At 52.6% G+C, this 13488-nt stretch overlaps 1 protein-coding gene across 1 annotated transcript in view; it reads right to left on the bottom strand.

Annotated features, from left to right (window-relative positions):
- The window catches only part of LOC125723615 (paxillin-like), a 42981-nt gene that overhangs the window by 5829 nt on the left and 23664 nt on the right, over window positions 1–13488 (bottom strand). Inside the window, 10 exon segments of the mRNA XM_049000373.1 lie at window positions 1529–1677; window positions 2019–2100; window positions 3092–3265; window positions 4286–4420; window positions 4422–4463; window positions 9987–10122; window positions 10448–10640; window positions 10999–11135; window positions 11506–11585; window positions 12686–12894. Of these exon segments, the coding sequence (XP_048856330.1) occupies window positions 1529–1677; window positions 2019–2100; window positions 3092–3265; window positions 4286–4420; window positions 4422–4463; window positions 9987–10122; window positions 10448–10640; window positions 10999–11135; window positions 11506–11585; window positions 12686–12894 (1337 nt within the window).

Below are 13488 nucleotides of genomic sequence, written 5' to 3'. Positions count from 1 at the left end.
TGCTCACACACTGACACACGCATGTGCCTCCCTCACTCACCCTGCTCACACACTGACACACGCATGTGCCTCCCTCACTCACCCTGCTCACACACTGACACACGCATGTGCCTCCCTCACTCACCCTGCTCACACACTGACACATCCATGTGCCTCCCTCACTCACCCTGCTCACACACTGACACACGCATGTGCCTCCCTCACTCACCCTGCTCACACACTGACACATCCATGTGCCTCCCTCACTCACCCTGCTCACACACTGACACACGCATGTGCCTCCCTCACTCACCCTGCTCACACACTGACACACGCATGTGCCTCCCTCACTCACCCTGCTCACACACTGACACACGCATGTGCCTCCCTCATTCACCCTGCACACACACTGACACACGCATGTGCCTCCCTCACTCACCCTGCTCCCACACTGACACACCCATGTGCCTCCCTCACTCACCCTGCTCACACACCCATGTGCCTCCCTCACTCACCCTGCTCACACACTGACACACGCATGTGCCTCCCTCACTCATCCTGCTCACACACTGACACACCCATGTGCCTCCCTCACTCACCCTACTCACACACTGACACACGCATGTGCCTCCCTCACTCACCCTACTCACACACTGACACACGCATGTGCCTCCCTCACTCACCCTGCTCACACAGACACACGCATGTGCCTCCCTCACTCACCCTGCTCACACACGCATGTGCCTCCCTCACTCACCCTGCTCACACACTGACACACCCATGTGCCTCCCTCACTCACCCTGCTCACACACTGACACACCCATGTGCCTCCCTCACTCACCCTGCTCACACACCCATGTGCCTCCCTCACTCACCCTGCTCACACACCCATGTGCCTCCCTCACTCACCCTGCTCACACACTGACACACGCATGTGCCTCCCTCACTCACCCTGCTCACACACTGACACACCCATGTGCCTCCCTCACTCACCCTACTCACACACTGACACACGCATGTGCCTCCCTCACTCACCCTGCTCACACAGACACACGCATGTGCCTCCCTCACTCACCCTGCTCACACACGCATGTGCCTCCCTCACTCACCCTGCTCACACACTGACACACGCATGTGCCTCCCTCACTCACCCTGCTCACACACATGTGCCTCCCTCACTTACCCTGCTCACACACTGACACACCCATGTGCCTCCCTCACTCACCCTGCTCACACACGCATGTGCCTCCCTCACTCACCCTGCTCACACACTGACACACACATGTGCCTCCCTCACTCACCCTGCTCACATACTGACACACGCATGTGCCTCCCTCACTCACCCTGCTCACACACTGACACACGCATGTGCCTCCCTCACTCACCCTGCTCACATACTGACACACCCATGTGCCTCCCTCACTCACCCTGCTCACACACTGACACACCCATGTGCCTCCCTCACTCACCCTGCTCACACACTGACACACGCATGAGCCTCCCTCACTCACCCTGCTCACACACTCACACACACATGTGCCTCCCTCACCCTGCACACAAAGCATTCCGGGTGCCAGAGTGCGTTCAGGGCAGAGATGTAGTTCTCCAGGATGGCTCGAGCGCAGCCCCCACACTTGGGGGCAAACATGTCAAAGTAATCCTTCCTGCAGTATGCCTTGCCGTCCTTCTCGTGAAAGCCTGGGGGCATGACCGACAGACCAGAACACAGATTATACATTATGCTGTGCATGAACACATCAACAAGCGGCTGATCAGAGTTACAAACATGCACTGTGATACTTGATGTTTTTCATGAGCCAGTTGGAAAGAGGGATGGACGGAGCAGGCATATTGATTGACAAGCTGACTACCCAATTAAAATAATGCATTTAACAAACAGCAGAAAGGTTAAAGCTGTCTGCTGCCGTGTGACATACTGCGGGGAAAACCTGGCCCAAGGCTTTTCCCTATTTAGAATGTGACCTAATTTAGTTAATTGGGGGGGACTGCGTGGGTGAGGCAGGGAATGAGAGACTTACCCTCCGGGCCAAAGAAGGCTCCACACTGAGCACAGAAGAAGTGCTCGGGGTGCCAGGTCTTCTCCAGAGCCGTTACCACTTTCTGTAGGGAGGTGTATCGACGCGCAAAAGTCATCACATGGTGCCTCAATAGCACAACCTATCCACCGACATGCAAGCCGCACAGAACGAGCCACCAGCAGAGGGCAGTGTGGCCACGTGGGAGCCACATGGGAGGAGGCTTGGAATGCAGAGGTTAGCTCATGTTTTCCACACTTGACAGAATTCCAGAGCTGTTACACTACGGCCTTGATGGGGACACAGTCAAGGGAGAGGGTGTGGAGTGGCCAAGTCAGACTCCAGGAAGGACCGGCCTTGAATTATCAAGCTGCCACAGCCCAGATGCCATTATGTCCACGGCACCCAGACCTGTGTGCTGCCTTGCAAGTGTGTGCGAGAGTGCAGCAGGAACCGCTGTGCTGTGCACGTGTGTGTGGTCCTCATACACATTACACTGCGGGGAGCAAATGTCCCCACAATGTGATAAAAACCTGTTCTTTTTTACATCGTGGGGACATTTTTTCAGTTCCCAGAAGGGGAAATTCAATTCAAAAATCAAAAACCTAAAAGATTTTTTGTTTGGTTACTTATGGTTAAGGTTATGGCTGTGTAGGGGTTAAAGTTGTCATTGATAGGATTAGGCTTTTGCCCATAGAAATCAATGAACGGTCCCCACAAAGATATGAGTACAGGTCTGTGTGTGTATTTGTGTGTGTGTGTGTGTGTGTGTGTGTGTGTGTGTGTGTGTGTGCACATGCATATGTCATGACTGCCCTTGAATGCATGAATTGCAATTGCAATGGCTGCCTGGGGACCTAAACAGCACTGGGGGCTCTGCAATCTGGAAATATTTACTCAGTGACACACACTGAGAAAACTGCACCGGCCTGGAGTCGGGTTCTTGTCTGCAGGAAGCCCTAGCTGCACCCCAGCACAGCCTACCAGTCACAGGGCTGCGCTCTCAGGGCACGAACACGAGCAGATTAATGCTGCCTGATACACAGTGCTACCTAATGCACCGGAGGCGGACTCACATCCAGGATGGGGCCGTTGCAGTAGTAGCAGCGGGGCGAGAACAGGGAGTGGTAGTCCCTCTCGCAGTACGGCTGCCCCTCACGCTCAAAGAAATTGCGAGAGCCAATCTCCTCCTGGCAGTGCGTGCACACGAAGTGCTCTGGGTGCCATGTCCTGCCCATCGCCGTGACAACCTGCGAGGGCGGGGAGGGGGTCAGGCAGGACAAAGAAGGGAGAAGAAAAGAGGGAAAGGGACAACAGCTTTGGGGTGAGAAGGCTGTGGAGTGTCAGGGTGTCGCATGCATACAGCTGAATGGAGGGACTATATGTACCGTGCGTCTCTGGTGGAGGCAGAGGAGGCTCTCTGTGTGTGTCTGCGTGTCTGTCTGTCTGCGTCTCCGTCTGTCTGTCTGTCAACACGTCTGTCTGTCTGCGTGTCTGTCTGCGGGTGTCTGTGTGTCTGTCTGCGGGTGTCTGTGTGTCTGTCTGTCTGCGTGTCTGTCTGTCTGCGTGTCTGTCTGTCAACACGCCTGTCTGTCTGCGGGTGTCTGCGTGTCTGTCTGCGGGTGTCTGCGTGTCTGTCTGCGTGTGTCTGTCTGCGTGTGTCTGTCTGCGTGTCTGTCTGTCAACACGTCTGTCTGTCTGCGTCTCTGTCTGCGTCTCTGTCTGTCAACATGTCTGTCTGTCTGCGTGTGTCTGTCTGCGTGTGTCTGTCTGTGTCTGTCTGTCTGCGTGTCTGTCTGCGTGTCTGTCTGCATGTCTGTCTGCATGTCTGTCTGTCTATGCGTATGTCTAGGTGTGTGTCTGCGTGTTTGTCTGCGTGTCTGTCTGTCTGTGTGTGTCTGCGTGTCTGTCTGTCAACACATCTGTCTGTCTGCGTGTCTGCGTGTGTCTGTCTGCGTCTCTGTCTGTCTGCGTCTCTGTCTGTCTGCGTCTCTGTCAACATGTCTGTCTGTCTGCGTGTGTCTGTCTGTCTACATGTCTGTTTTCTTGTGTCTGTCTGCGTGTGTGTCTGTCTGTGTCTGTCTGTCTGCGTGTCTGTCTGCATGTCTGTCTGTCTATGCGTATATCTAGGTGTGTGTATGTGTGTTTGTCTGCGTGTCTGTCTGCCTGTCTGTCTGTCTATGCGTATATCTAGGTGTGTGTATGTGTGTTTGTCTGCGTGTCTGTCTGTATGTGTGTCTGTCTGCGTAGGCTCAAAGCGGCGCCCTCACCTGGCCGGCAATGGGTTTGCTGCAGGCCCCACACACGCCCTTGGCTAGAGTCCGCACGCCCAGCCGGTTCAGGTCTGACTGCAGGCTGCCCAGCATGTTGTCCAGCTTGTTCACCTCTTTGGGGGGGGGCCCCACTGCTGCCGGATGGGGATCCTGCACCTTTCCCCTGGGTCATGATCTGTGAGTGGGGGGGGGTGGGGTGAGTTTCCTGGTGAGTTACACTACAGAGGTGTGCTTCTCACACACAGCTCACACCCCAGAGGCCGTACACTCAGCAACACTCCGAAACGCATGAACGGATCAAAACTTCAGCCCAAATACTGATCCATAAGGAATGTGCCACCTACAGTACTGGCATTTGTTTCACATGAATTCCTATTAAATAGTCACTGCAGACAAGTTCCGGATGCCTACATTCATAAACCACACAGAGAGAAGTCAAAGCGGCTGGTAAATAATGAATAAACGCACAATGGACATCTGATCTAGCAGAATGTGCATCTGAAGTGCAGGAGTAGCAGGACTCGCCGTTTCCGCAGAAGTGCCAAGCTGCTGTGTAAGTACCAGCTTCCTTTGGCACTCGGGGCTCTGGGTCAGCATTACAAAGCCCCCCCACCCCACAGCCACCGGCTGCAGGGAACAGTGCGGCTGCAATCCCTTTGCTTGACGGTGATGACTTGAAGTTGACTTGGCAGTGAGATGAAATGCGATTTAATACCAGTAGTGGTAATGAAAATAACAAGAGGAAGAAGAGAATCGATAGATATCATGGAGCCGGACACAAAGGCTGGAGCTGCCTGGGTAGAAGCTCTGCCATCTCACGGATCCCCCCTGGGCCTAGATCCCCCACCCCGGGCCCCGCTCCTAGCCGCCCTGCCTGACTCATGCGCCCACACTGGGTTCCATTCCCCTAAAAATACCCCACCAGCTTTGTCTCACTTCTACACTCCTTCCTAGTGACAGAGTCACATGGTCACTTCGAATCACATTCCATATGCAGCTTAAATATCAGGGGGTTTTTCAGTTCAGCTGCTGATCTACTACATTTCCTCTTGCCTTCACAGCAAAAAGTGTTTTCTCACAGACGTCTAAATGTCTTTTTATGAGATACATATTATATCCCCAACCAGTAGAGGGCTCCACACAGAAAATAAGTATCGCCAGTGATCAAAAGTCTAAACATGCTTGTCGGCACTTATTGGTTTAGCTGGTACTCAAACGTTCAGCCCAACAGGACAGGATAGAGGAAGGCAGAGTCCCATGCCTGCATTGGAGGAAACAGATCATCCTCCTCAGTCTGGACTGCAGTGGACACCAGGACCCTGGGGGCAGCAGGAGTAGGTTGAACCAATGGGTGATGAGGAGGCTGGGCTGTGGAGACAGGGACTGGGGGCTCTGCTGGTCTGGGGACATAAGGGGGTGGAAGGGGCTGTTTTGGGGGGCTGGGTGGGCTGGAAGGATTGGGGGAGTTCTGGGGCAAAGCCGGTGCTGGTGGCTTGGGGGGGAGAGGCTTCGGGGGGGGAAAGGTTGGCGGAGGAGGCTGAGGAACCGATGACGGGGGAGGAGGTGGAGGTGGAGGCACAGGAGGCTGAGCCTGTCTCACAGGAGGAGGCCTTTTTGGCTCTGTGATAGGAGGTTGGTGTAGAGGGGGGGGTGGGGACTGTGGAGGGGGGAGGACTTTCCTCTGTGGGACAGGAGATTCTGGTGGGATAATAATCTGGGGAAAACAGAAAGATCACATGAAGAAAAGCAAAGATAGCAGGAATAAGAGGGAAGATAGCAGACCGACTACGAACATTGATGGCTACGAAAATGTGGCCAATTGTATCCTTAGCACCATGCTAACCATGAGCAAACCTGCACTAGTTAGAGCTTCCATCATCCCCCAGCAGCTGCTACCTTATCCACCTCCAAGCTTGAGCTATCCTCGCGGGTGCGGTGAGGTCTGGACATGACGACGACGCCCTCGGTGAGCCAGTCGTCCTGCCGCCTCGGCCGATGCTGCTTGCGCCCAATTCCCAGCTTCCCCTGGAGCTCCTCGATCAGCTTGTCCTGGGAGCTGTTCTTGTGGAAGATGATGGGACCCATCTTGCGTCGTAGGTGGCCCTCGCGGTACATGGGGTGCACATTGGACGTCTCTTTGGTGCGGCAGATCACGGACTTGATCTAGTGGACGCCAGGGGCCATGTTGTCACAGTGCCATAAGGTGCAGATTCCTTTCCAAATCAATCTCCTGCACTTGTCGTAGCAGCGTCCCGACACAGTTAGCAAGTAGTGGAACACAGCTTAAGGTGCATCCTACACGGCAACCATGCAGCGCTCACGTGCTGGAGCTTCAGGCCCACCCAGCCATACGGACAGCGTCCTCCGAACCATTACAGTAAAGTGCAGAGAAATGTGGGTGGGGTTGTGGCTGAAATACACGGAAATTCAAACCTGACAAGTTAGCAAGGGGCGGGAAAAAAACAGAGGTCATCCAAAATCATGCGGTAATTCCACCATCTTAAACCCATTCAGAGCCCACATTAGCCGTGTAATAAATGGGCATGATTCTGCCTGCAATCAATTGAGATGAGCAGTGCTACGTACTTGGCAGAGTACTTGGGCAAACACGGCGTGTGACACCGTGAACTCGATGGAGGTGGCCTGCGGGGATTAGCCTATTACTGGCTCCAGACACCATGTGTCGGTGATGTCACCATTTAAGACTGGTGAGATCTCTGAGCATCTGCAGTAGTGGGGGTCCTGTTGCCGGCACATGCTACACACTGGGAATGTGCATAAAAGTATAAGAGACCCCAAACTAAACGGAATAAGACTCCACAGCTCAAGGAAACCAACAAAGGCACACATGCCATGTCGGGGAGATTGTCGGGGGCCGGGGGGGGTAGTGCTGGGAGACAGTGCAGGGCATGCTCCCTATCTGCCAGGATATAATCCACATGCAAATATAGAACATGGCATTTGCTGGGACAGACGTGTCATACTTAGGAAAGTGGATCCAAGTGACCAGGGATAATTTGGGAGAGGACCTGACCTGCTGTGTTATTATTATATAATGGCAAACGCAGCCTCACCACGCAAGCGGCTGTGAGTTCATGTCAGACTGCAGGCACGAAACGGGCATCCGGGCGGCACCATACGTGGCCAGAGGCAGAGACCCTCTCCACAGCTGACGGCTGCAGCAGGGGCAGCTCCAGTTGGTCTTCCGGCGTGGAAGGAGGGTAGGTGTCCATCCAGCTGGTTTCCATCGCGTCCATCTCATCACTGGGCCCCCTTAACTCCAGCTCTACCCAGTCCAGCAGCTCTCTCCCATACTCTGTCACCACGGTTGCTTCTAAACTCTCCGTCCCAGTGAACATATCAGGCAGTATGTCCCTCCGATCCGAAGCCAGCACGGGTGCCTCACGTATCTCCTGCACCGCCTCCACCGGTATCTCCGAGGCTGCAAAGCTCACAGACAGCAGCTTATCCAGGGCCTCATCCAACCAGGGTTCTTGGCCAGTAGGGTGCGTTTCCTGAGCAAGCGGTATCCTGGGCTGCAATGCGCACGCTGGCTGCTTCCCGACTGCCGGCGCGTCAAAGACGCCAGTGGCAGCTGAGGGCTCAGACTTAAAAGTTGGGACAGGGGGTGGAGTGTGGGACAGGCTGCTCGAGGAAGCCGGCGGGACTGGAGACTTCGGAGAAGCGACGGGAAGTGAGGCTGGCGGTTCGGATGGAGAAGCAGCGGTGACGATGGGAGCTGCATGGATGGCTGGTGGGGCTGCGGACAATTCAGGGGGGACAGATAACTTCGTAGAGGACTCAAGCTGGGAAATGGGGCCCATAGCAGCTGGAGAGACTGAAGCAGTAAGGGCCTTAGTAACAAGGGGAACTGTGGAGTCAACGGGGCTTTTAGAGGGAGCAATGTCACCGGGCAGGGTGTGGGGTCGCGCGATAGTGCGAGCAGGGGCCACGGTGTCTGAAAGAACCACCAACGACTCCAGGCGGGAGAGCAGCATGGAGGCCGAAACGTCAATAACGGCATCGCTCTCGGGCTCTTTGGTTTTAGGGATGGGGGAGCGTGAGAGCGATGAACTCCGGGGGGCGACTGAGGCGGGGGCCAGCGCTGGGCCCTCCACATCCACCACCCCCTCCTCTTCAATGTGCAAGAATTCCAGGGACCCCGGGTGGGGAGGGAGGAGCGAATCGCGGGCAGGCTGACGGACTGGGCTGGCAGAGGAGGGGGCAGGAAGGGCACTAGGGGGGGTAAAGGCCTGTTCAGGCATGGAATCCGAGCCAAGAGACGCCAGTGAAGTGGGCTGAAGGATGAGCAGGAAGGAGAGGGAGAAAAGAACGGGGAAATGGAGGGAAAGGAAAAGAGGAGAAAAGACATTAAAAAGGAAACATGGGGACAGAAGCAGGAGCAAATAAAACAAGAAAAGAAAATGGGCTTCAAATGTGTCAGATGTGAGAATCTAACTTCAGATATCAGGCTGACCCAGAGCCAGAAGATCTACCACTTCCACAGGTACACGAACAACGATGGTGACTCACAGTCCAAAGAGCATCAAACCTGCACTTTTCTCTAAAGCAACGGAAGTGTAACTGAAAACAATTATATTCCAAAAATAATGTGTCCACCAATCCTAAATTCAGCCTGTTCACATGATTTATGTACAATTAGGTGTTGCATGAATATCATGGAGAGGAGGGTTAGGGTTAGACAGGGAGCTCATTTAATTACAAAACCTTATTTCATCTCCTAATCCAATTACTGTAAATTATTAGTGTGTGGATACTTCTAACTTGCTTGAAAACACAGGATAAATAGAGTATTATTTAACACATGTAATACACCTCAAACATGGCTCAGTTACTCCTTCTGGAAACCACAGAACAAATCTGAAAAATTAACCTAATATGGATGTTGGGCAAACCCAAAGCTGGATGGGGAGACCATGTCACCTCAATGGCCTGACCGATCGCCAGTCCTGGTTCCGCTCAGATCACAGGAGGGCGCCTCTCGTCAGGCTCCTCAAGGTCGGCAAATAAAGAGTGCCTTCGAACCCACAGCCACCTGCAGCACCAACATGCACCGGCCCTTGGCCTTCCCTGAAATGCCTGATGCTGTGTTCTCAGAACTTTCTGGAGCCTGCTGAACAACACCCCCTACATTTCAGTCACCAATAAATTGCCAGAATTGGTGGTATTTCCAGCAAATTCCCTGAGCTGAATGTCGATAACGGAAAACCTTAGAAGCAGACAAGCAACAGGCAAACATGGCTGTAGGCCAAACCACAGATCCACACACACACACACACACACACACACTCACACACACAGTCACACACACACACACACAGTCACACTCACACACACACAGTCACACACACACACACTCACACACACACAGTCACACTCACACACACACACACACACACACACAGTCACACTCTCACACACACACAGTCACACACACAGTCACACTCACACACACACACACAGTCACACTCACACACACACACAGTCACACACACAGTCACACTCTCACACACACACACACACACACAGTCACACACACACACACACACACACACACACACACACACAGTCACACTCACACACAGTCACACTCACACACCAGGTGACACGCATACCGGCAGTCCTTGGGTACACAATCACCCCCCAGCTGCTCAGTCACACACACGCCGCTCGGCACCTTGAAGTCGGACAGACAGGCCATGAGCTCGTCCAGCTCCCGCGTGGCAGACGAGGCGGAGATCCGAGCTTGCTGCTGGGCGGGGGTCTCATAGCCGTCGTCTGGGGGCTCGCCCCGCACCTCCAGGGTTCCGGGCCTACAGCATGGTCCAGAGAACCGCTCAGCTGACTGCTAACTGCCCAGGTCACGTGACAGAGCAGGGCGCCCACAAGCCCACAGTAACGCCGGCTACCCAGCTGAAGACTACAGCTTTTCAGTGCTGACAGGCAGGCAGGTGTCCATGCAGACTCATTGTCTAAAACAGTTCCACTGATCATGCTACCAAAATTCCTATTCTGTGCCAAACTTATCCCATATTTAAACGAGTGTGGCTTCAGAGTCTGGATGAGTCATAGCCAAACAATCCTCAGTGGGCCTGTTGCAGGGCATGGTGGGCAAGGGTCAAAGGTCACGGTGCTCACGTGGGACTGGGCACGGAGCTCTCCAGCTCATCCAGGAGGCTCTCCACACTGGGCCGTACTTCATCGACGCTGCGGGCCCCGTTGTGCCCGGATTTCTCTGTGGTGGGTGGGGCTGACTTTACAGGGGTGGAGCCTCCGTTCTCCTGAATGTAGTAGGTGGTGCTGATGGATGGCAAAGGGGGTGGGGCCTCTTCTAAGGGCAGAGACCACAGAGACATTATGATAAATGCGACAGTGTCTGCCGGTCCTGCTCCTTCCAGCCCATAGTATTACCTGGCTTCTGTCTGCTGTAAAATTACTCAAAAATGTACGCATTCGCACAAACATATCTTTACCGTTATTGCTATTTCTTCATTAAAAATTCAGCTAAGTATGATGGAAAAACAGGGATTACTGACAAAACTACTCATTACAATGATATGATCACATTAAACATGCAATTTTTCTGGTACTATCATGAACAAGAAATCGCAATAAAGGCAATGGCAGTGTTACTATGACAACATGGAAATACAAGAGAGTCTCTGGACCCCTGGCACCCGCAGCCACACCTGTGGTGGGGAAGCAAGGCGTGCTCTGCTGCACGGCGTTCAGCTCTAGCAGCAGTCGGTCGAGCTCAGTCAGGTTGCTGCCCACGGTGGAGTTCATGGCTGATGGAGCCTCGTGGCTCTTCTGCTTGTTGGGAAAGCTGGAGGTAGATAGACAGACAGGCAATCAGAAACACACAGAGGAAACAGTATGGAGACAGACAGTCACACAAACATATAGAGAGAACCGCGAGGAGACAGACAGTCACACAAACATATAGAGGGAACAGCGAGGAGACAGACAGACAGTCACACAAACATATAGAGGGGCAGAGGGATCACACATATCCACCACAGACTCACTCACATATACACACCTGAATACATAAACACGCCCTCACAGAGACAGACACAGTCATAGCTACACACGCATACTTATACACACATTCATACACATACCAAGAGCCCCACATAATCACAGAAATGGTGCAAAGACACAATTACATGTGGTCGGGCTGTAAATGTACAGACCTGTAGACGTGATCCTCTTCAGTATGACAGGGAGGCGAGCTGCTACTGTCCTGAGACCTTTTCTGGGCTGAAGCAGGGGACTAACCCAGGGCATGAGAAGCACATTATGAAACACAATCATTAACAGATTCTACCATGCTATTATACTATCAATCGTTTTCCTCATTCACACAAAATGCTAACGTCATCGTATTCACCTCATTCACACAAAGCGCTAAAGTAATCGTATTCACCTCATTCACACAAAGTGCTAACGTCATCGTATTCACCTCATTCACACAAAGCGCTAACGTCATCGTATTCACCTCATTCACACAAAGCGCTAAAGTCATCGTATTCACCTCATTCACACAAAATGCTGATGTCATCGTATTCACCTCATTCACACAAAACGCTAACGTCATCGTATTCACCTCATTCACACAAAACGCTAACGTCATCGTATTCACCTCATTCACACAAAATGCTGACGTCATCGTATTCACCTCATTCATACAAAGCGCTAACGTCATCGTATTCACCTCATTCACACAAAGCGCTAAAGTCATCGTATTCACCTCATTCACACAAAGCGCTAACGTCATCGTATTCACCTCATTCACACAAAGCGCTAACGTCATCGTATTCACCTCATTCACACAAAATGCTGACGTCATCGTATTCACCTCATTCACACAAAACGCTAACGTCATCGTATTCACCTCATTCATACAAAGCGCTAACGTCATCATATTCACCTCATTCACACAAAGCGCTAACGTCATCATATTCACCTCATTCACATTTCAAGAATTGCCCTCTGTGTATTCTTATCCACTAAATTTCCAAGAATCATTATGGAATTTGCAGGTGCTATATATTTACATTATACAAATAACCACTGTCTATTAAACTTGTTAGCTATCATCTAGCAATATTCATATGTTCACAATTCTCATCTATTAACTATGATCTATTGAGATATTAATATTTTCAAAATTGTCGCATATGAACAGCGCCGCCACTCCCTACACGCAGAACCCACGCTGTGCGCAGGGCTCCACGATCCATGGGGGGCCCCATTTATGGTTGACCATCTTGAAAGCTGTCACTAACGTTGTCATACTTATATTCATATGGTCCTTCATTACTTACACATCATTCATCAGTTATGTGTTGGGGGGAGGCATTTTTGACCTACCTGCTGAGAGGAGTGTTGTGAGTTGGGGGGGTCCAGTGAGTCACCGTTCAGGGAGGCAGCGGAGGGCAGCGGGGGCTCTGGGGCCAGGGAGGGGTCCTCCTGCTCCAGTTGGCCTCTTGGGAGGAAGGAGTATGGTGTTTCCTCAGTCAGCAGCGTGGGCCGCTTGGAGATGTGAGACGTGGTGGACTCCAGGTCCGCCAGCAGGGCGTCTAGGTGGTGGAAGACAAATGCATATTGATGGACAGCTCAGTGGCCCAATCCCATCTTTGATACCAGACTTCAGCATCAGCTGACCCCAGTGAGGTCACTGAGATACGTAGTCGATCCCGATTCGCAAACAGTGTCCCGTGCTGTTCTTGGTGGGGTCTGTAAATTGGATCAAAAGTTCACTCAAACACACTCACACACCCAGACGGTGTGGCTCTGGGTCGACTAGGGAACCCCAAGCATTCGGAGAACATTAACGCTTCAGCAGAGAACCAAATATCTCATGTTGCACGGCATGTAAACACAGCTGCCTGGAGTAGGAAACAGCAGCAGACTACAGACGCGGACTTCCCTGTTCTGGGATGGGGCACTACAGGAATACAGGTCTACAGACAAAAGGCCAGTTTTGTGCTGTATGTGAGTAAGGGATAGATATGGCGTGTGTCTGTATCTATGTGTCTGTGTCTATCTGTGTGTGTGTGTGTGTGTCTGTGTCCATCCATCTATGTGTGCGTGTCTCTCACTCCAACCAGCTGCTGTCCCCCCCTCCCCCCTAACATCAAACAAGACCTCACCGTCCCTGGTGCCCAGTGGGC

Source organism: Brienomyrus brachyistius, chromosome 2, assembly GCF_023856365.1.
Source record: "Brienomyrus brachyistius isolate T26 chromosome 2, BBRACH_0.4, whole genome shotgun sequence".
Classification (NCBI taxonomy): domain Eukaryota; kingdom Metazoa; phylum Chordata; class Actinopteri; order Osteoglossiformes; family Mormyridae; genus Brienomyrus; species Brienomyrus brachyistius.
The sequence above is the reverse complement of the archived record's forward strand: the minus strand, read 5'-3'. Positions and strand labels throughout refer to the sequence as shown.